General features: G+C 42.1%; 1 protein-coding gene across 1 annotated transcript in view; it reads left to right on the forward strand.

Moving 5' to 3' along the window:
* The window catches only part of ADAMTS17 (ADAM metallopeptidase with thrombospondin type 1 motif 17), a 197284-nt gene that overhangs the window by 150485 nt on the left and 22476 nt on the right, over window positions 1–24323 (forward strand). The window contains exons 16-19 of the mRNA XM_062583699.1: window positions 2015–2172; window positions 5675–5834; window positions 7895–8030; window positions 22753–22957. Of these exons, the coding sequence (XP_062439683.1) occupies window positions 2015–2172; window positions 5675–5834; window positions 7895–8030; window positions 22753–22957 (659 nt within the window). The remainder of the gene's footprint in view (window positions 1–2014; window positions 2173–5674; window positions 5835–7894; window positions 8031–22752; window positions 22958–24323) is intronic.

The raw sequence follows: 24323 nt of genomic DNA on the forward strand, positions 1-24323 counted from the left end.
GTAGGGCTGTGGATCTGCAGCATCTCCAGTTTTGCATGTCTGCAGCTCGTGGACTCTGAAGGGAGGATGGCTGGGGCAGGCTATTCCTTGCATCTTGCTGTTTTTCATTTGTGGCCTGGCTTGGTTCCATCAAACCTGGGGGTAGACAGTGTCTCGCCTGCTTCTGCCATTTGTTTTGAGAGCAGATAAGGCATGAGGCAGTATCCCGAGCACAAACACCATTCACTTCTGTTGTAGCTTTATAATGCCTCTCCAGTTTCTTAGGTGGCAAAAAGCCCCTGCAGTAATTTAGAGCAACCTACGGGCCACTCTAAATTATGCCTGTAGATAGTGCTTGCAGGTCGGAATACTTTGCCCTCCAGGCTTGAGCAGAAGGTGATATTAAGCTGACTTCCCAAGTTTGCTTTCTGCCCACTGACCAGTGTTTTTTGCCTTTATGATCTGATAAAAACTAAATGTTGACCTGTTCAGTGTTGGCATTATGGAGTGCATGCCAACTCTGAAACAGTTCCTTTTGCATTCGCAAATCTTCACTTGTGTATCAACACAGAGATTTCACTGAGGTTTTCTCAAGGAAAATTTAGGAAAATACAGTTTCAAAAGTTCATTCTGCTTGGAAGCTCTAAAATAATTGTGAAGACTTGCTATATTTGTAAGGAGAGTTTAGAGTTAAATGATCTATAAATTCTATGTTAATGCCTGAAGTTCTGAATATGTTTCATTATTTACTGTCTGAATGAGAATCTTTGAATCTAACTTCTGCCAGACTTCAACTGATCTCAGGGTGGACAGTCTACATAAAAATATACACATCTTGCCTTGAAAACCAGGCTTCTGTTTACAGCCAGTGGTGCTCTCATTATCTCACCTTAAGAACCAATTTTAATAGATGTCAAAATGTATCAGAGCAAGTGCATTAAGTTTGCTAACAGTAGTATCTTCAGATCATTCTTGAACAACTCTTCACTAGCCTATGTCATGCCTATCAGTTTGGTATATATGTTTAAATTTATAGCATTATCTATTTTTCTGAAAGTGAAACTAAATGCTTAGATTTGGGAATAATCCTTAAAGCAATATAAATGTTAATTTCCGATCTACCAGATACACCAGGCATGTTTATTTTACAGGCATCTCTACATATTTACTGGGTTACCTTTGACTAATAATATTGAGATTGTTCTAGGAAGAACGATAGCTCTGACTGTTCACTAATTATGCTCTCTGTTTACACTTCGTGCTCTGCTCAGCTTGGGTAAAGAAAACGGGCCAGTAAGTTCTGTTCTTTTCTAGTCAGTCACTTCTGCTTTGTTATTCTTGCATGTTCACACAATGCTGCAGTACTTTAGGCTTACCTTTAAACTGGAATTAAATCTCTCTTCATTGAATCTGAAGAAAAACATTCTAGTCTTGCAAATTTTTCTTTGCAAAAGCAGAACTTTATGCATAACTGAATGCAACACTATGCCATGAATATGTGTGTCTTTCAGACATGCTCCTGAAATAGATTAAAGCGTGGAAGAGTTCTACCATTTAGTTCTAATTTAGGAATATTTTTTCAAGGACAGTGGGTAGTTAATTTTCTTTCCTTCTCCTTTGTAAACTGCTGCTGCACAGTTCTTTTCTTCTCTTTAAACTCTCTGGCAGTGGAACAGCAAGAGAATGCCTCAAAGTTTTGAAGTTAGAGAATATTGCTGCTTTAGGAAGTAGAACCTAATAATTTTTAGTTACTAAAACCTTAACTGTGCCAGTTTATGTGACATTATTGCTGCTTAGTAGCAATGTTAATATAAGTAGATACACCTTCATCAACTGAAATACAACATATGCCCAAGTTAGTCAGTTAGTTAACTGCTAGTCAGCTAAAATTATATTTCATTTTTCTTTTAAGTGCATGTCTGTTGCAAGACCACTGCATCTTGCACTTCAGGTGGGCTGAGACAGAAGCTCCATGCTCTATATTTTAATTATGGATTTACTTTCATTTCATTCCATGATATTTGATTCTTTCCAGCTTTAAAAGATTCCAGTAAGAGATCCATTAACAGCGACTGGAAAATTGAACTTCCTGGTGAGTTTCAGATCGCAGGCACTACTGTCCGGTACGTGCGAAGGGGTCTATGGGAGAAAATCTCTGCCAAAGGACCAACTAAAATACCACTGCACTTGATGGTAACTTTTTATCCTTTGTTTGTGTTTCTTAAGTGATGCAACATAAAGGGTTTATATTCTAGCTCAAAGTTAAATTTTGTTTGTTTGCTTCCTCACCAGAATTTTTTCAAAGGTATCCTGTTGGTCTCTCCTCACATTCTTTTGCAGCACTACAAGGGCTGGAAAAATCCAGCTTCTTACTTAAAAGCAACTGAAGCCCTGTTCTAAGAGGACATGCAATGTCTCAGTAGACTCACCTCCAAGAGAGGATACTCCTGTAATGTGCTGCAGACAAGGTGACAAGTCCATTCTAAAGGATTTAGGTTTCCACAGACATACCCACTCACACACACATAAAAGGATATTTCCCCTGAACGCCTTCTTCGCTTATGCCAGAGCATACTCTGTATTTAAATACTTACACAGGCAACATGCAGATTTTATGTGTGTAGAGGATATGTATGAATTTGACCCTCTGCAGTGACTTGCTTGCAGAAATGTTCCTTGTTTTATTTATTTTTTGAGTTTTATTTTCTGTATTTTAACATGTTGTTGAAAGTCGTTGCTAAAGCTCAGCATAATCCTTTTGTTAACTGGGCACGTCATTTTGCGAGCAGTCGTACGGCTCAGCATGAGTACGTGAGTCAGAACTGAGCAGAGGTCAGATGAAGAGGATCCTAGTCCCAGGGTGACACTGACAGGGGATGGGTGGTCCATGGGCCAGTCCTTTAATGTCTCTGGTTACCTTAATGTTTCCATATCTAAGATAGATGTAATAATGCCTGTCTCGAATGAGCGTAACTAGGTGAATGTGTGCAGAAAGCTTTACAGTTTCTATAGAGAAGAATGCATAAAACCGTGGTGTTCTAAATAATACATTGTTTCCTGTAACTTCTTTAATGCAAGTCTTCCCATCTGAAACTAAGACTACGACAAAATATTTTGTACTGGCAAGGTTTGCCTAACCTTGGGGCACCATATAAGAGAAAGGAGTTGCACCAATACCTTTTGGGAAGATGCTGTGCAGGATTCCTGTGCAGCATTCCTGTACCAGCTCTAGGAATCTTCCAAGGCATTACTTGGCTGAGGCTCATTGCAATAAAATCTATTGTCAATATTTTGCAAACTTCAGCATCAGTAGAGACCTGTTTTTAAGGAAATGCTCTTTTCCCCTTCATTAAGAAGCAACTTACATAGCAACTAGTGCCTGTGCGGTTCTCCGTGAGTACCCTTTTCAAGTACAGACTGACACTTTCAGAAGATAAGAGCAGAGGAAGTTTTCCTGCTTCACTTTCCCCCAGAAATGATTCAAAAAGAGGAAAGTAAAAGTTACCAGGCCATTAAAAAAAAAAAAAAAAAGTGATTCAGAATCACTATGAGTCATAAACAAAGCACACATGAAGTCTTTTGCTCAGATCAGACATAAATCTTTTCCTTGATATGGGATAGCAAGTTTGATTCTCTTAACACAAGAGTGGCATGAGGGTTACCAGTTAACTCTAAATAGAAAACTGCTGTCCAAACAGTGGTGCAATACACTGGACTGACACAGAACCACAAGCTTCAGTCTATCTATTGTGACCTGCATTTGAAACCAGTTAGGCACAGATATACATACACAGCAATTACACATGGCTACAGAATTGCATGAAATTGGTTTCATATGGGCCTTTAGATTCACTAGTCTTGCTCCCATATTAAGATAATAAGTACTTCTTTTTAGGAGCTGATTTTTAATACTTGAGGCATTTCTCCAAGTGCATTACTGTAAGTATATTTTTTGGAGAAATTAATGTTTGTGTAGCTAGGCCATGCGCTAGACCTTCTCTTGGCAACAGAGGACAGCCAGACACTCCCAGAGCCTGAGATGCTTTAGACAAGCCCAGTTCCTCAGTCCTGTAGAAAAATCTGTTCATATCTCATGCACTTAAAGGCAGAGCAGGACTTGAGTTCTCTATCCCTGGTCGCCTGGCATTTTGAGTCATGTGAAAAGCTACATTTGTCTTTGAAGTTGTGATGATGGCTGGCTAGCCTCAACTTGGCATTCAGTTCCAGTAATGAAGCTATCTCTGTAGCTGAAACAAAATTGTATCTTTGTTTCTCACATCTTCTGGAAGATGCTTTTCTGCCCAGACTTAGGCACTGTGCAGAGCAACTCAAGGGTGTTGAGTTTGTGTTGCCGCATGGTAGTCGTTGCACAGACCTCCAACATGTCAGTGACTGCAAGCCAAACCTTTTGTTTCATCACCTATGGTTATTTTTTGATTAAATGAGCTTAGGACAACAGCTGCTTTAGTGAGGTTACTGATTAAGTAGAAGTGAGTTCTATCAGTCTTAATGGGAAGCAATGATTGCTGGAGGAGAGTAACATTTGCAAATTTGCTTTTTCAATTAGGCAGCTGCTTGTTTCATTTACAATAGCCCTGCTTAAAATAGTTTATTTGATAAGGTGTTGCTCCTATTTCTGTAAGTGATAGAAGCCAGCAAAATTTACCTGTCTAATATTGTTGAGATTTCACTATAATAGCTTAAGTAAGTCTAAAGAAAGATGTTCTGTCTTTCCAGCTAAGTGATATACACATTTATACCGTCAGCATTACAGCAGTACTACTATGGTATTTGTTAGTAATGTGATCTTCTAGATTCCATGGAAAATAATCACCTTGCTGTTGGAAGCAGCTTTCACCTCCCTGTGGCAATGTGCAAGATAGTCAAAATGTGTATGTTGCCAGTAGCTATATGGTAATGGCCCTTCCCTGCCATCCTCAGTTTTCTGAGGGGCAGCAAAGTCTTGTTCCTGCAGCTTGTCAGCAGGAAGAGTCACACTCACTTTGGGCACCACATTCCCAGAAGGTGTGTGATGTTTTCATATGTTAGTTGTTTGAGTTTTGAGAATGATCACCTTGTGCCTTCAGGTGTGCTAATTATGTCTTATACCTTCAAACTATGGACTCCCCTGTGGTTCAGCTCAAATTCAACAGTAAATGATGAAATTAATCCATAAATGGTACAGCATTAATCCAGAACCTCCCCATTGTCTCCCGGTTTGCACAGCCAGAATCCTGGGTCTGTACGTAAGACTTGCAGAGAATCTGCTTTCCAAAAAACAAAGGTAGACAGGTATGATGAATGACTTTTCAATTCTAGACACTCATTAAAATAGTGGTTATATGGATACAATGCTGATTTAATGCTTCTCACTTTCTTCCCGTTTCTCTTTTGATAGCCAGGGTCCTGCTGATCACATTTGAGGCTTACACAAGAGTGATCAAGTTATGTGTCATATTCCAGGTTTAGACACCTCCCGAGTGCCTTAAATCCTTAGTGCTCTCGCAGATGCCCTGTATTACCAGCACTACTTCAATTTCAGGTTCCTAGATAAAGATTGTGCTGCCTTTCATGAGGCACTAATGTTTAGAAGTACTGGCCCAAGACAGAATTGCTAGCATTACTGTCTCCATGTTATGTTGACTTTCCCAGTAAACATTGTATTGTAACAACCTTCCTTTCCCTGCTGAACTAGGTGCTGTTATTTCATGACCAGAATTATGGAATTCATTATGAATACACCATTCCTGTAAACTATACTGCTGAAAACAGAAGTGAACCAGAAAAGCAGCAGGATTCTTTGTACATTTGGACGCACAGTGGATGGGAAGGGTGCAGTGTGCAGTGTGGAGGAGGTAAGACCATTTGGGAGTTTGGTAGGACTTGTACAGTGTGTGCAGATACCAGCCGTGAAAGAGGTGCCTGCAGAAGACACTGCTGCCAAAGCACGAAGGAAACTGAGCCATGGGAATGGATGTTGCCGTAATGAACTCAAATGAGAGCTCGTTCTCACCAGCTCTCCCAGCTATCATCCACATCCCCACAGTTAATTTTCGCCCAGCATTTTGGCAGGGACACTGCTTTGTCGGCTCATTACCGTGGGCTGGAGCTGCACCTGGGTTAGTGCTCCATGGATGGCTCAAGGCGCTGTGTGCAGCCCCATATCTCAAGTCTCCGTCAGATTCTTGGAGCAGAGTTTTCACAGGTGTTCCGGCATATTTGCTGAAAGACGCTTCTTTCTCCAGGGGCGAAACAGAGACAGTGCTGCTGTGACAACTCCTGGAAATTGCGTCAGACACTCTTAATGTGGGGTGGGTTTTCTAGGCGTAGATTTGCATACTGCAAATCACACTTCTCAGTTACCCCCTAGGATGCACTGAGACAGACTTGCTGAACCCTGGGGGGAGCTGGTGCCTGTGAAGCCAGAGATTGCTTTGTCAGCCACTGCCCACTGAGTTTGCATTGTGGGAAGAAGTAGGCTTTTCCCTGAGGAAAATGTATCATTTACATGTGTTCTGACCAGTCTTTCTTCACAACTGTCTAGCCAATTGCCTATCATGTTGCCTGACCCAAGAAAAGAGTGCTTCTATTCACATTTGCAGTTCACTATCCGCAATATATTGAAATCATGGAGTTTGTTTCTCTGGAAATAGAACTGATCTTAAAATCAACATTTTTAGTTACCCTTTAAAACAATTGTTTGTGATAGCCATTGAGCCCTCACATACATGAGTAGAAAACTTCTTTGTGGCCGTTCTGATTTGTATTGCAAGCTTACCACACGTATGAAAAAAGTCAGTACCTGGCAACAAAGCTTCCACGAGTCGGAATTTGGATATGGCAGTCAGTCTCCTGTGCTTTGGTTGTCAGACAGTTTTTACTACTTATCCAAGCTGCATTCATTTATTCAGTTTCCCTTTCTGCAGTTTCACCTGAGCTGCAGTTTCAGCTGTCAGTAACTTCTCCACAGATTCCTACAAATCTTTTATTAACCCGAATTTTAATTATTTTTTACTAGCTGTTAACAGATCATGAACCAATTCAGTTTATTGCAGACTCAGGGTTACAGGGGGAGAAGCTGAGAAGCCAAAATAGTTAGCAGTGAGGCAAAGTCTCATGCAGAGATGGCATTTTCCTTATGATGCGCAGTCATATCGTGCTGCCCTGTGATACAGCTTTCTTACTGTCACACAGCACAGCACTGAGCCCTGAGGGCCACCCTGCTGCTCTCTTGGTGACGCTGCAGTACCGGCTGATGCACAGGCGTAGTTTACATGAGAAAAGCTGACTACTCCTGAGATGTCTCTTACTGGCTCTTGTTAAGCAGCATATCTGTCGGACCAGAAAATCAGAAATAATTTGGTTTTGGTGGCTTCATTTCATCTCTTTATGAAGTGCAAACAAGCCCAATTTGTCATTCTTGAAGCCTGCTCACTCCTTTTTATCCTGGCTTTTCTCGCATGGGGAACAGCAAGAGGCAGCTCTCCTGTCATTATCCGTCTCTGAGGGGTGGACAGTTATGTGCCTCCAGCGCACAGAGCAGGAGCATCTGTCCCAGGTGATTATAGGACATGGCAACATGTGGAGGAGGAACTACAAATGAAAACAGGTTGTTTCAAGATTGTTTTCCCATCAAACACTAGAAAGAGAAAGCCAGATATATAGCTGCTGTGGAACAGTCAATTTCCCAATTATTGTGGAAAGTTTTGTAGGTTTTTTGGAAGAGCGGAACTGTACATAGGTAGACAAAAGGCAGAAGCAAGATTGCTTACAGAAGTGCTAGGTCTGTATAGATTACCTCTAGTAGAGATAGTAGGGAGCTCCTAGCTTCTGAGTTGTGATTAATAATAACTTGACCTGATTTCTTAGCCACTGGTTTCCTGATTTTTCAGGGTTGTTTTTGTTTTACTTGTAGGTGAACGGAAAACTATTGTGTCCTGTACTCGAATTATTAACAAGACCATGACACTTGTGAATGACAGTGACTGCCAACGAGTGAATCGCCCCGAGCCCCAGGTCAGGAAGTGTAACACACATCCCTGCCAATCACGGTAAGGAGTCAAAAGTAATAAAAAACAATATCCTTTTCTTCTTTTCACAAACCACCCATTTCCAAAGCCTCCATCTAGTGAACATGGTGAAACTGTCTGAAGTTATTGGGACACATTGTTGGCCACACTATCCAGCTGTAATACTCATTCCCATTTTTGGGGCAGATCAGATTTTCATTTCCTTGGAGTCCACTTAATTTGTGGCCAGTGAGTCCGGATTCCATGCAAGCTGCATTCATGTGCTGTTTGAGAATTGTTTTCTTTTCTTTTCCCTTTGGCTCCCTCCTAGGGGAGCGAGTAACTTGTGGTACTAAGCTAGACAAGAACGCAGTGACGGCATGTCTACCCTTGTTTTTTTAATCAGCACGGAGTAGAGCCAGATTAATTGTCACACGGTAGTGTAAAAAAACTCCCAAGTCACCAGCGAGCAGCCTTTAAGCTACCATAGCTGTTCTGCTGTGTTGCATGTCTGATCTGTATCAGCCCAAGTAGTTTAGTTTGGGAGTCTTCAGGCTAAGCAAGTATCTTTTGCGGTTTGTACAGTGTTTAGTAACACCTGCATAGTTCTGGAAATGTAGCTGAATCTCATCAAAGTCAAGAAATTATAATGGAACACGTTTTAGATGCTTTCCTCAGTGAGGGTGCCTTTTGACACCAAAGGGTGCTTTTCTGCATCAGTAGGAGTAATTAAAGCTCTAATCATAGTAAGTAAGAAGCTCTAAAAATAATGTAAAGCTCTCCACTTAATTTGACAAAAAATTCTAGCTAAATTAATTTTGTTTTCAATTGTATAAAATAGGACATTACTGATCAAAATGGCAACACACAGGAAAACAAATTAGTTTTGTTTGTTTCCTCACCAAATAGTTCACTCTTACTCTGAAGCAGTGTTTACCACTGTGGACGAATGTGGACCTTCCAGTCTTGAGAGTAATTAGAACACCAAATCAATTTAGGATGAAGCTTAATAATACCTAAAAAAAAGCCTGTTCAGAACAACCTGCCAATTCTTTCATCTTACATAATCAGAGCAACCAGGGAATGCACTTACAAAGCTAGCCCAATTGGTAAAAATGAGAGGGGAAGTGAGAAACAGCACACTTCTTTCTTTCTAATTGGACCTGTAGGTTGTTCAAAGTGCCCTGAAACAGGGAAATCATCCAGTGTCTAGTAATCCATCAATAAGGCTAGGCCATTTTAAGTTTAGTTTTCTGTCTGCACTAGTACTGCTACCATGCATTATTGTGGCCACTCTGCTTTCAGTGGTACTGAAAAGCATAGGGAGAAACCCCACGTGCTTCCAGGTGTGTAAAGAGAGCGAACTTTTAGCAGTCTGAAGGAAACTACTGTCATTTTCATGAGAAAGTGTCCTAAATTCAGAGATACTGGGATTTCTATCATGTCATCTTCTCTGAAAGGCAGAAATGGGGAGCATCTGCTCATTTTTCTGGCTTGGTAGTAATTTGGTATTACTTGATACTAAGTATTTCTTCTAGACTTTCTATTGCAAAGAGACTGGAATGAGCCCAGATAGGTGAATGGAAGGGGTACCAGGTGGTGGAGATGAAGAAAAGCAGCTTACAAACCAACTAGTGGACAGCTTCTGCCTCTGATAGCTGAGAGCAACACTGGGAGGTCTCAGCCATCAGGTCCATTAGAACCATAAGAGTCACAGCACATTTTCTCAATGGGACATCCGTGAACCTGCGTTCTTGGTGAAATCTTGTCTTCGCTGCACACTTTCTCTGTGATGCTGCTGCCTCTCCAGAGTAGTGAGACTGGGCAAGATTAAATCACAAATCCCAAACCTCCTGAGAAAGGACCACTCTGTCACTATGTCCAGATCGTGTTGTTTTGTGGATTCAGGTCCAGCCATTAATGTTATTCCAAGGTGTATCTTTTTCAGTGTGGAACTATCGGGCAATTTATAGCCACAATTTAGCACAGTTATCCTCAGGAGTGCTTAGGGGCACAGTGACACTCACACAGGTCCATTTTTGCCAGAGCAATGACAGCAGACACCAAATGTGCTTAGAACCTGGAAAGCCCACAAAATCTTTGCTGATGATCTGATAGACCACACTCCCTCACTCCCTCTGTGTAGACCACACTTTCACACTTAACATGCTTCTGACTGGAAACATTTTCAGAAGCACATTCTCTGTGCCTCTATAGAATTTAAATTTCCACTTGCGTTTGCCCACCCAGATATTAGAAATGCATGCTTAGCATATTCTCTGACCAAGAACATCTTAAAGAAACCATTCTCTTTCACCATGTCAATGCTTTTTTTTTAATGAGCCCTGAATTTGTTTTAGGGTTTCAAGTAAAATTATTCTAGCATTTTGTTACAGTAAAGTCCTTTCCCGTTTCCACTCAGACCTAAGCCCTTTACCTGAGTGTTGAAGAGGGAACAGTGGTTTCTTTTCTGTAGTAAATCTGCTCTGTTCTGTGCATTGTGATCTATAGCTACACTTCTACTCAAAATTTAAATAGAATTTGTCTTTGGGGAAAGGTGTAATGGCCAGAGCATAGGCCTGGGTTGTAGGAGACAGTTTCTGTTTCTCTTTTGGATGTACTGTGCAACTTTAACCAAGTCACAGTACCACAGCGTCCCTTCTCTTCCTCTCTCAATCCATATATAATTTGCATTGTAAGCTCTTCAGGATGGGGTGAGATCATGTTGTATAAATGGAGGAGGTGGCTATTGCCATTGAAATTATAATAAAACAAAAAGCAATAACCCATGTTATATATAAAGTGATCTGGAGAAAAAAAAAGGGGTATGATATTAATAACAGTGTATTTCTTCCAGCACAATCCCAAAGTGCTTTGCAAATTATATATCCCTTTGAATTTCAGCCACTTCTTGGGAGAGCCAAATAACGTGGGGCAGGGGACAGTAGTTTTGTAAGGCCAAGGAGGAGATTAGAGCTCTCCAACTGTAACCCAGCATCTGAAAAAAACAAAACAAGACTGAAAAATGGATTGGATATACTGACATGTTTTAAAATTAAACGTCAGAGTACAGAATTTTCTTAAGGGTTTTGTTGAAACTGGCAAAAATAAAAGAATCTTTCATTCTTTATTATTGTTACTCTTTCACCTTTTCAAAAAATGCCTCTTTTTCTTCCTATTTTATTCTTTATGTTCCTTGACCCTCTTTTTCCATTAAATTCTTTACAGCTTCCTTTCCTGTCCCAACTGCACCCTATTAGCACCTCTTTATTCTAATCCTTTGCCTAGCTCTTCAGATATTTTTTACAAAACCCTGCTGTAACCAGATGGAATCTGGATTCTTGCATGCGGTGTGTATGGGTTGTTTCCAGCAAACTGAACACCAACCCAAATATATAGGCAAACCCAGCACTCATGTTGGCACAAGACTCAGAAATCACAGATCACATCAGCTGTTATTACTGAAAACATAGGTCGGCCAGTGGCCACACACTTCAACATGCATGGTTGGGTCTATGAATATGAAACTGCTCCACTCTAATGCAGAACAAGAACCAAAAACACATGAAATTTCCCAACTGTTATACTTGTAGCGGCCTGTATGCTAACACTGTTAATTTTTCTCCTCTTTGCTATAATAGATTTTAATAGAGGTTGAGTTCTTTCAGGGGCCTGCTGAGTATGTGCTGTTCCTGCACAGATGCTTAACAGCAGCATGAACAGTCAGAAATCCCTTCCTTCATTTACAGAAAACTACAGGAGACCTGAGCCCTTCTTTTCATTATTTAGGACTTGAAAGGACCTCTTGAATCCGGGAGTTAGTCTTCTGCTACTACCAGCAGCATATCATAGACTTCTTTCCATAAACCAATTGCACTTCACAATCTTCTTTTCCTCACTGGAAGACTCTTCTAGGACCCTGCTGTTTTGTAGGTTAAGATCTTTTCTTTCCAACTTTAGTTATTCATTGCTATTTTTCATCCATTTGTTCTTGTGGCAGGATTGTTCTTTCGTTTATGTATTACCTTTCCCTCGCCAGCACTCTTGCTTATGCTAAGTGCCATATGATAGAGCAACCACTGTGTCTCCTCCTTCCATCCTTTTCCTGGGCTAATTCTATTACTTTCCTTTAACTGCTTAGATGAGGCACTCTCCATTCCCTTGGTCACCTTCTCTAGTAGTGCTGTAATTTAAATTCATCATTCAAGTGCATAGGTGAGCAGAATTGTACAGTATCCCAGTCTCAGGCTCATTCAGCCTTTACGTAATTGCATTCAAACTCTTCTGTCTCCACTGGCAGTAACTCTTGATGAGTTCTTTGCTTTTTTTCTTGCTGCATCCTGTTGGTGACTCAGAGTTATCCTGGACATTTTCGTTCTCTTTGTTTCTGGTGTATGAATTCCAGTTTTTTAGTCCCTAAGCACATAACCTTGCACTTTATACTATTGATTTTCATCCCATCTCTGTTATTGCAGTACTCAAGGTTATTCAGTTCTTCCTGTATGATATCCTAATCCTTCATTGCATGGACAATGCTTTCAGGTTTGCAATGTCGGCAATTTCAGTGGCACACATCTTTTTGTGCCAAGGCCATTTATGAAAGCACTAAATTAAATCAGATGCAAGACAGATCTTTCAGGAAGTCCACTGAAAGCTAATTCAAATTCCCTTCCTCCCTGATACTTCCTCTTTAAGCACTGCATGGTAGTCAGTTCTCACTTACTCTGCAATTTTCTCATTGATATCTATGTTCTCCAGCTTATCACCAGCTTCTCCAATTTACCTAAGCGTTTCCAGTTCAGCAAAAGGAGTGCTTTACTGATACACAAGTAGATTAAATCTACCACATTTCCTTTGTCTAGAAAAGCAGTTATTTTAATCAAGGAAATACATCCAATTAGTTTTGCCTAGTCTGCCTGGAGGAAATTTACGTTGCGTATTGTCCTATTTTCCATTTGTCACTATGCCCTTGGTTATTGTTTCTATCCAAATCCGTTCTAGAAGCTGGCACACTGCTGAGGTCTGGCCTGTGGTTACATGGATCACTTCTTTCTTTCTTTTCTCTTCTGTTCCCCTTTCCCTTTTCCATCTGTGAGTAGGAATCCCGCCTTGTGCTCTCCAAGGGCTCACATTCCACGGCGGTGCTGCTGGGGGAAATGAAAGCCTGTGACACAAGTCAGCTGAGGCCCTGCTGGCTCAGCACCTCGCAGGCCTGTCAGAAGGGCTAGTGACCGCTCAGACCATGGTGCCTCCATGTGCCATGGTTGGTTGTGCCCACCACTTTGATTCCCGGTTCAGTTTAAGCTTGTGACCCTTATCTGTAAGATCTTTTACTGTCTCAGAGCCCATCTCTCCCTCTAGACTTCACTATATAGCTGTGACAAGGCTCTTCTTGGCAGTCTGAGAATACAGACGTAAGGAGGGAACACTATCCCTGGGGAAGACAGTAGTCACCAACACTTACAGACAGAATTGGTTTGGAGTGCTGCTGCCCTGGCCTGTTTTCAGACCAGTCTGGTCTAGTCTCCCTGATTACACTCTGTCTGCATAATTTCTGTTTGTGAGGTGAAAGTCTTGCAAAAAGTAGAGAAGCAGAGAGCAATATGATGCCAAATTCCTTGAGGAATATTACTTGCAGGGCTCTATGGAAATTGGATGAAACTGGGATAACGTTTGGGGAGCATTATTATTGTAGGTGGGAGATAGGGACCATGTGAACTCTAAATTTGGGTGCTGATATGTTGAAGCAGAATTAGTTGAGAGTGCTTGTTTTTTCAGGGTAGTAAAACAGAAACCTCAGAGTAGGATTACCTGATGGATTGTAAAAATACAACATAAAAAAACAGTGACATCAGAACAGACCAAATGTTCGTCTAGTCCACTCTTCTGTTTCTGGCAGTGTCCCGGAGCAGATGCCATGGGAAATTAAGAACAAATCAAGCATTTGATCATACTTTCCCAATGTATTCCCAGTTATTTTCCCAGTATTTCACTCAACCTCCTTGGGATTCCTTCACTAGTGTTGTCTGTTTGTATTTAATGATTCCAAATGGGTATGTTCTCCCAATAATGTATTCTGGCTCTTTTGGAACTGGTACAAATTTTTGGCATCCATAGAGTCCAATGGCAAGGAATTCAACACCTTATCTATGCCTTGTGCTAATAAGTGTCTCCTGTTTGTTTGAATTTGGCAGTTTCCTTCAGCACCACGAGGTTCTTCCACTGGAAGAGGCCGTGAACAGTGATTCCTTTTCACTTTCTCATGATTTCTTTATATATATATAACCCCCTTTCAGCTGTCTTTTTCCCAGCCTGGGGCATCCTAGTCTCTTTAGTTGTCCCCCTTACAAAGACATTAGTAAGATCACTTAGCGGGCTCTAATTAGAGCTGATTTGGGGAGAAGGGTAGGAAAGGAAGAAGAGGAAAACCTCTCCTCTGTTTTACTTGCCAATTCACACCTGCAATTCAGCCTCACTTTTCTGTCTTTACTGGCTTTTTATCCTTCATTGGTTGTTTGAGGTAGAGAAGGAGGACTGAAAGGAGAATGGTCCTCTAAACTGTATCTTTCTATCCCTGCCTCTAACAGCAAACAGCAAAAAACAGTCACAGCTGAAGAAACAAACACCCTAGCCTCCCCAGCTGTTCTTTGCAGGGTGATTCCTGTCCCAGTAATGTGAGAGATGGTAGGAACGTAGCTGTCACATACTCCTCACCTCCTGGCTCTGCTAGTGGGAGAGGACCTGCATGGTCTTCCAGCATCAGGTAGCTTTCCAGTTCCCACATCTGCACACGTGTATAAATGTGCCTGTATCATTCATCAGCTCACACTAACAGATACAATGACAAGCTGCACTGGTTCTGCACCTCAGCGTTGCTCCCTTACGCAGATGATGTTCAGCCCGTTCTGGCTGATGCCAATAACTCTGAAGTTCTCATGTAGACCTTGATCTGTGTGCACATAGCCAGGAAAGATGGGAGGTTACATGAGTAAAAGAAAAGAAGGAACAGCTAAGGGGATGATTTCAAATCATTTTAGCCTGGAAATCTGGCATAAATAGTAATGTTAGCACCCTCTGATCCAAGGAGGCACCACGTAAGAGCTCATTTTGAAGCACTTCCCAAAGTTGGAGTTGGGATCTCTAGTTTGATCTCAGTTTGAGCTTAATGAATTTGCCAGGACTGTGCTGGACACTGTGCAAGACTCAGTGACTGCAGGCTGAGCGAGCAGGCAATACTGCGCCCTGGTGGCTGTTCTTCAAGGAAACAATCCTGAGCTCCCGCCAGTGGGCTGCTGTGACAGGTCTCCAGCAGGTCCTGCAGGACTGCAAGCCCAGTGCTCTAAACCAGAGAGCCTGAGACTTTTTAGGCATTCTTGTGTGTTGGTAACTAATGTCCTGCCATGGACATGTCTAATTAGCACCATCCACTAGAAGGAGACAAAATCACATTCGTTCCAGGTTGTATGACAATCCCTCAGATACAGCAACTGACAGGCAGTAGTTATTTAGCTACTGAAAGACGCAAAGAAATTCCCAAACAAATCCAGCAACCCAACTCAGTGAAGCAATTCTGGAAGCGAGTTAAGAGAGAGGGCTTGGGAGCAGGCAAGGGATAGGACCAGAAGGGCCGATTAGCTAGCATTAAGTGCATTCACATCAGATAATTTAAAATGACTGGCTGGAGCAGAAGTTCATTTGGCATTAAGTTTCACACGGAGTCATGAGACTGCTTTCTTAGCTTTGCTGTAAACACCCAGACTGGCTTACATCACAGTTCTTCCCGTTGCAATGTTTGTCTCAACATCCTTATGATTAAAAATTGCGTTGTTTTAAAATGTTAAATGATGTGTGCTTCTTTGTGTGGTTTGAGGCTTCAGGCTGAGTGCAGTCTTTACCAACAAAGAAGGATTAGCAGGATAATCTTGCATAATATTTAATTATGGGTGAAATTCACCTCTACTGCTACCTACTGTAATGCTCTTCACACTGCTTACATCCCTGCGGTGGGAGCTGAGGAAAAGTCACTGCCTTCCTCAATTGCCAAGGAATGGAGCTGGACACGAGCTGCCCAGTGAAAGACAGGTGAGCCATGGACCAGGGTAGGGGAACTGAACGCAGAACGGCTCTGGAGGTGTTGATGTGCCTTAGTGGAGAGAGACAGTGGCCAGCGTGAAGGACATCTCACACAAATGCCACGCTGAATCCTCTGGAGACTGGGCAGTGTGTTTCATTTGGAGGAGGGAGAATACAAAGTCCTGAATTTAAAAGAGTGCCCAAGGTCCTTGCAAAATAGCGAACAGTGTCCCATGGTTGATCTAGGTCAGTAGGAAATTAAAAAAATAGAGCTGTCAAAATGATAATCAATAAAGAAAAAAGAAACCTGTGTGAGTGAAAGTTGGCAAGTCTGTTAGCAGAATGACTACTGTACTGGAAAATTACTGAGCACTGTTTATAAAGGCAATCAGACAGGAATGTTAGTCTTGGAGTCCTACTTTCGACATCAGCAGCTGTATTATTCTACTAGATTCCTTGTATTTTTTTCTCCAAAAAAAACTTCTAGTGACTGGGTGTGGCACAACCTGTTCCCCAAAATCAAGATTCACCTGATTATTACGACCCCAGTATTGCAGAAATGTAGTGGAGAGTTTCAGAAGTGCATGAGGAGAGCATGAGATAATAGCAAAGAATCTGTGTTTCATGGAAATCATGAGTCCACTTGTAAACAGTGTTTGCTTGCCTCTACATATTTAAGCATGAACTTAGTTTGATTGCTCTAAGCAAAAAATATCTGTCAGTTCCACGTGACTGATTCTCAGAAATCTTTCCCAATTTTGCATGCTAAAATTATCCCATGTGAAATACTGGCCCTGTTGAAATGAGTCAGAGTTTTACTAACTTCAGTGGAGCTACAGTTTTCACCCAGGTGCCTGAGATAACTAAGAGCAACTTCAGCATGATTTTACAGCAGAATCAGCTGTTAAAAACAACCAATATTAACTTGACTTGGACCTAACCTGCACAGTAATTCAACAAAAATAATATATGCTCAACAAAAAGATAAGCAATATAATCTGACAGAATAGAACTCTGAAATTGTGCTACTTTAAATTAGTTTCTATAACAAGTGCTTTTTCAGATTAGCTGTGCTTTCTCGAGTAGCAAATTTTTTCTGATCCTTTATTCAGCCATAGTGCAAGCTCCTAACTAGTTGAGGTAATCAAAACACAGGTTTAATAAAAAAGAGGAAAATTAGCATTATTACAAATGTGTCTGTAGTCACATCCAAGCTATTACTGCGAAAGCAGGCAAATAAGTTTCAATGTAGCATTTGGGAAAGAAGATGTAACACAGTCCCTATAGAGGGTGAGTACACGTGCAAATATGTGCGCGGGTGTTCAGGTAGTGGAACACAACCAACCTGCACCCGCCAGTCTTCCGCAGGGCACGAGGCACACATAACCAGGTGATATTTAATAGACTGCAGTATTTACCTAGAACATGTAATGGCCTTACATTATAAGAGAATACAAATCTCTGGAAAGTGACCTCATGTCTCTTGATTGCAATCCTCCAGGCCATCCTTCAGCTTTGACTCATTTTATCTTCACTGCATTTTTCCCTAAATCTTTAGCTACAACTCTTCTTTTGCAGACGTTCATCTCCCCTGGGTTTGTGTACATAGTGCTGTGTAGACATTATTTTTTTTCTTAGAAAATGTGGGAGTCTTAGGCAAGTAGGTAGAGTGGATAATTCAAGGTTAATGACTAATCCAGACCATTGAAAGATCAAATGATGAACTCAACCTCCAGAAGATATTTAAAGTTTGCTCCAGGGGCCTGCCAGATGAGTGTTGCCAAAGCAGATTAGAACTCCCAGTTCCTCCACAGAGATACTGAGAGGTCAGAGGTTGAGAAAGATTCAGAAGACAAAGATTTAAACAGCCCTCTCAGATTGCATGTCCTGTCCATCCCAGCCTCAGAAAAACACACCCTTTGGGGCATTCTTGGGCTAGAAAAGCAGCCAATCACTGGGTTAAAAATCTGTGCAAAAAAGCTCAGCACTTCCTTCTTAAATCTAACCACCAGTGGGTACCATCTAGCTCTTGAATCTTCTGTAGAGGTAAGATTACAGAAACTAATGCCATGAATAAAGCCTTCCCCAGGATTGTGAGAATGATGAGAGTGTGAGTCACACGAGCCAGTCCGAGTGGGAAAGAGGAGAGGGGCTCTCCAGTGGCTCCAGCTAGAGCACTCACATGGTCCAACTGAAGATACATTACAACCTGGGAGAAAAAGGCCAAACTGAAAAGTACCATGATACCAAGTAAACTCTGAGATCGGGTTACGAGCCTGTAGGATAACTGGAAGCCTGGAAGTCTATGTGATATACATAGGGCTTAGTTAATTGGCTGTTAATAACAGTTAATTGGCTTAATTAATACTACAAAGCTGACTTGGTGTTTCAAGTTAAAACAGAGGAATTATTTTTGACATTGTTGTAAGAAAAGCACATTTTAAAAAAAGTGAAAAGCAAGTTTCGTTCTTAAATACATCCAGATGTGTTCAAAAGGTGTAAAGACAGTGTAGAAAGGAAAATCTGTCTGTAGTGTAATTTAATAGTAACCCTGATGTGATACTATTCGTACCTCACATTTTCTGGTCAGTGTATACATTACTTGTTATACTGTCTTTTGCAGATAGTAATTATGCTAATACCTTGCTGCACATTCCTTTACCAAATGTGAAACTGGCAGGAATTTTCATTTTATCCATAAATCCTTTGTATTTCCGGTCTGGTAGTGAACTATGTTGTTAAAATACAATTGCAATGATTTTTGTCTCTAAAAGGTACTAAAATTAATATTTTCTGCTGACTGTGAAGGGGGTTTAGAGAGAACTAGAGGGAGATCAGAGCACGGCCAGTACAGCCTACAGGACTTGCGTTTCATGGTTTGCTAGATCTTTTTTTACTAGCCTTTGAACTAGGCAGTGATTTCAGTGGGAGCGTGGAGTTCCATGGTCAAACTGATCATCTTTTAGGTGCCTTTGAAAATACCCTACATTATTGTTATTATTATTCAAACACTTAATCTGTTGAGAGACGTGAAGCAACTCCCCTCCCCCAATCAAAATAGCCTTTTTGATTCCAGATTCAGATTTATGGAATACATTAGTGGTAGATGGAGGTTTGGATGATGGTACAATGGATGTAAAATGTGCTCACCAGTGGTGCTGTCGTAACATTCATTGCTGGAGCTGACAGCAGGGAGGTTTGGACTCGCTCTGTGGTTCAGCGTGGGCCTGCCATACTCACATTGTCTTCTGTTCACAAAAGACAAACATTACTCTTCGTAAATGTGAGCTAGGTGTTCCCAGGATTTGGCAGAGCTCTAGGAACTTGTCTCACTCAGATCCCAAATTGAGAGAAGGGGATTTTAGACAAGAGTTCTCATCCAGATTGATAATTGCATTTTCCGCTTCCTTTCTATCAGGAGGGAATAGGTAACAGAGCCATGAGCCAACATTGGTCGCGGTTGTGACAAGCAGGACAGAGCAGGCCCCAGGATGGGACACGGACGGAGGAGAGGGGAATGTGGGATCACCTCTTGGCTAAAAGCTCTCTTTTCCTTTTCAAGAGATCTCTGACCAAGCTGACAACTAAGTCACAGCCGTAACAACAGGAAATTCATATTCCCTTGAAATCAGTGCAAGAAAAGCTTTCAGATTTGTGGGTTTCACATTCTTTGCTGAACTTTGTGCCCAGTACCACGGAGAGCCTGTCCTACAGGTTCACTCATGCTGGAGCAGAGTGCAGTCGAACCAACACCATTCTGCAGCCACCCCAGAGCAGGGGAAGCCTCAAGTTACCCGAGAAGTCCAAAATTCAAATACCAAAGTCCCAATGCTCTGTAGGGCCCAGCCGTTCCCTGACGAGCTTCTTCACAAGATGAAGTTAATTTAAAGATTTTTCCTGTTTGTCTGACACATTTTTCCTTGGTTTTCCTTTTCTTTGGCTTTTTCTGTTGGATTCCAGAGATTTCTTGCAGCGCAGCCTTTCTTTGTAATCATCCTGTGAACTCAGGGGCTCCCTGCTCAGGGACGTATGTGGTGGGTCAGTAGCTAAAGCTGGACGTACAGATACCACTCTGACAGAAACCTTGGAGATTGCCTTTTCACCAGGGGCTAGATTTGAGATTACTTGAACCAGAGCTTTCTGTTGATTTCCCTGGCTTTTGGCTCATGCCTTGTGCAATCATTCTTCTCATGATGATGATGATGATACTCGTTCTCTCGGTGCTACAGCACTAACTGTAGAGACCAGTGAACAGGAGAGAAATGACAAGGCTTTTCCCCTCCACAAGAGTGACAAAAACACAAGGAGGAGTTTTCTTTGCTGAAAGGAAGGTTGTAACTTGACTTCTTAAGGCAACTTGGAAATCGCTGGCGGGCCGCGTGCTGCCCATCCTAAATGGAAGCACGCAGGCAGTCTCTGCCAAGAATGTATTTTTATCTTGCTCCTTTGCTTGCAGTCCTTTTCCCTTTTTCTTTTGCCAGTAGCTGTAGATCACAGTGAGAGTACAGTGCTGATGTGAATATTAGTTCAGCGGAGCCTGAACAGAAACCGTTCCCAGCCCTGTGACTCACATTCAGCTCATAAAGCAAAGTCGCTCCTTCCCCTCTCCGGGGCCTTGTTGAGCAGTTCCTTCACCCAGATCGATAGCTGCTCCCACATTTGCTCAGATAGAGCAGAGCCCAGCTGATATCAAGGGACTCTGGCTGGTAATTTTCGTGCACACTGATTTCTGCTCTTGGAGGCTACTTTTGTCAGTCTTTCAGCATTCGATTACCCGGCTGGCATTTTCCCACTCCGTAAGCGAAATACCAACCGCTCAGCCACAGAGATGCGCCAAAACTACTGTCTAGAAAAAAACAGGTTTGGTGTCTTGCCAGCTGTTTTAGCCAACAGAAATTCACAGATGTGTCAACTGCTTTAATTCACAGAAACACTTGAGCAGGGCCCTCTTCCCGGAGGACAGGTGCCCGGCCTGCCCGGCCCCGCTCCGCTCAAGCCAGCAGGCAGCTGCCTCCGCGCAGAGCGCAGTTAGCAGTGTGGTCGCACCGTGTCACCAGTCGTAGCAGCTGGCGAATGAATTCATGCCAATTGCACGGGATGAGGAGGTTCCTACAAATTGTGCTGACCTGATGATTTCTTATTCAAGAATGGGAACATGGCAAAGAGTTGTTTCATGCTTTTACAAGTGAATCTTTATTGCAGTAATATTAAAAGAAACATGGCTAATAACTTGGCATGTGCAATTCTCTACCTGGACTATTGGAGCCATCAGCAAAATGAAGTAATATTTCTGAGAAGACTTTTGTCTTTGAGATGTATTATCTGAGCCACTTATCATAACAAGCAAGCCAGCACTAGGTGACAAAAGATCCATTGCATAAGGATACTGATCTAGATGACAGTCCTCAGTAACAGGCTAGAAGGTCAGCTACCTGGTGAGAATAGCCTTCCGGTGCACAGCACACACACAGTTACTGCTCCAGTCTTTCACTTCATCCAGGAATGCCTGTAATCACAGAGAGCATGTTCCCCGCTGACAGATTGCAGGAAGCGTGAAGATGGAGGACATCAGAGTGAGAGCGCCTCGTTTCTGAAGCACAGCCGCGGTCACAGACTGCTCGCAGCAGCAAAGCGTTCATTACTTCGGAAGAGCCCCAAGACCGGACTGGGTGTTTGCCAAAGAGCCCTTAGAGACAAAACAAAGCAAACAGAAAAAGGCTGGTGTATTTGTTCCTAGCACACTTTGATCAAAAGGGAAGGAAATGACAATTGAAATACGCTTACAAAGTAAATAAATCCCAAAGCCTCAGAAAAAGGAGGGCTATAGGAAATAACTCCCCCCATCCCAGCTGGGTTGTGGCTCATCTGTGTGAGTTACGACTGCTTTGAATCAACATCATAGGATCCTTTCTAGAAGGAAAATCTTACCTTTTCCAGTATTTCTTGAACACTGGCAATTTAGTTCAATTCAGATTTGCTAAGAACGAACATGACTAGTTAACCCTCATTTTTAAGGCCCCCTAATGCCATGAGCGTCAAACAGATGAAATTCCAATTAAACATCCAAGCAAGCCCAAAACTATGAAAAGGGAGATCTCACCAGCAAGAGGGTGAACTAAAAGAGAGACAGGAGATGTCTGTGCCATATAATAGCCTAAGATGTAGAGGACGTGCGTTCTTTGAGGTCATACTGTACAAGGGCAGAGGAGCTGATTCTGGTCCCAGCTGCAGGAAAGCTGTGCTGGGCTGCCTACCTGGGCATAGCACCATCCCAGTTCAGTTTCAAGGGCCACAGAAGCACAGGGTCTCTGCACAACTCTACGGCACACTGAAGATGTACTTGCAGATGTAGCTGTGGACATCTTTAACTCCTTTGAGTAGAGGGTGGTCTGCAGACAAGTCTCTCTATCGGGAGAAGTGCAGCACTGTGGAGATGGAAGATAAAGAGATTTATGCAGAATGTGTGTTTTTGTCTAGTATGGAGCCAGGAGCAGAGATTGACTTGTATACCAACCCTTTTCTGCCCCACCCTCTTCGGCTCCAGGAGGTGTCTGGTTGTAGCACTGTAGCAATATAGCACCCTTGGAGAACCCACAAATTGGGATCAACTGCACATTTCTCACTGTTTTTAAGTGAAGCAAAAATAAATTCCACTATTTTTCTAAATGTTTCTCTTCTGTCTCCTTTGCAGGTGGGTGACTGGCCACTGGAGTCCCTGCTCTGCCACTTGTGAGAAAGGTATCCAGCAGCGGGAAGTGACTTGTGTTTATCAGTTGCAAAACGGCACCTACATTAACACAAGAGACCTCTACTGCCTTGGAAACAAACCAACGACTGTACAAAGCTGTGAAGGCCGGGACTGCCTTTCTATCTGGGAAGCATCAGAGTGGTCAAAGGTAGGAGCTAGATTCAAGAAAGGAGCCAGACAGCACACAGTTCTGGATATGCTAGTCCTGATCCAGCCAGTTGCCTTAAGTTAAGCATATTCTCATCGTCAGCACGTTCACAGTGCCTCAGAGTCCTGGGGCAGCTGGTAGGAGTTGTTGTGATGATGAGTTTGGAGCTGAGACTTGTATTCTGTACCGAGCAGACTTGCTATCACAGGTTGTAGATATCATGCCATGGTTGCTGTGTATTTCCATCTGAAAGCTCTGCTCGGCAAGGGAAAACATTACATTGACCTGAGGCCAGAAGTGTAGTAACCCACCAGGCCTTCTGGCTCTGTTCAAGTACAGTATGAAACACGTACCAGATTTGCCAGAAGGCTGTATGTTACAGAGAATGTCCAATCTTTGGGCCTTGTCCAACCCTCTTCTATGTAATTCTTGGAACATGGAAAAGCTTGTTAGACTTTATATATAAAGGTGCATCTCTATGCAGTTATGAAGAGTTAAGAAATTTTTCTCAGAAACTATAAACACATTTCAGATATAAATAATATGTGGCCTAGACAGAACCCATGAGCATGCGTTTTGTGTAGCGACAGAGTGAACTGGGAGTATGTTTACATTCCCTGACCTGAGTCAGTTAATACAGAATAATTTGTCTGTATCTTGTGAGTAACACTCCTAACAGAATTTCTGTATTACTTTTGATACTGTGTCTGCTAGGCTCATCTGAATGATGGAAAGATCTTTACACTCTTGATGCATTGCTTGTGGCTCTGCCAGTCCCACTCCAGACTGACGGTGTTACGGGACTGCCCAGCAGCAGCCCCTTCCATGGGAAGGATCTTTTGTTATTATTCATCACTATGTTGAAAGAATGAGCTCCTGTTTAAAGCATTGTCAAAAAGCTTTTGCAAAATACTATTGTAAAAATTTGCTTAAAAGTCACAAAAGCTCAGGATGGAAGAGGTCGTCAGTGAGGAACAGCCTCTTAACAAAAACACAATGTTACTCCATTGTTCGTCTTTTGAACTGGAGATTTTTTGTTTGGCAAATGAGATAGTGTGGCAGTAGTGTTTTCATTCAGCAGGAAGCTGTAGCTGTTCACTAATGCACGAGATTCATTTTCTTTCTGAATCCTTTCATTTCAAAAGGTGTGGAGAAGCACACCAAAGTTTTAATAAAATGTCCTACAGGTCTTTCATGTGTTAAAGAAGGAACCCTTTCAGGTGATGCCTTCTTTATTTCTCACAGCTGAACCAGCTGTATTGTAGCAATGTTTATAGCTGCAATGCTGTTGTCATGGGGCAACTCCTACCTGTTTTATGTGGGGTATTTGATCGTCTGAGTGCTTGTGGTCTTTTGTGAGGAATCC

The sequence above is a fragment of the Rhea pennata genome, chromosome 10 (assembly GCF_028389875.1).
Source record: "Rhea pennata isolate bPtePen1 chromosome 10, bPtePen1.pri, whole genome shotgun sequence".
NCBI classification, from domain to species: domain Eukaryota; kingdom Metazoa; phylum Chordata; class Aves; order Rheiformes; family Rheidae; genus Rhea; species Rhea pennata.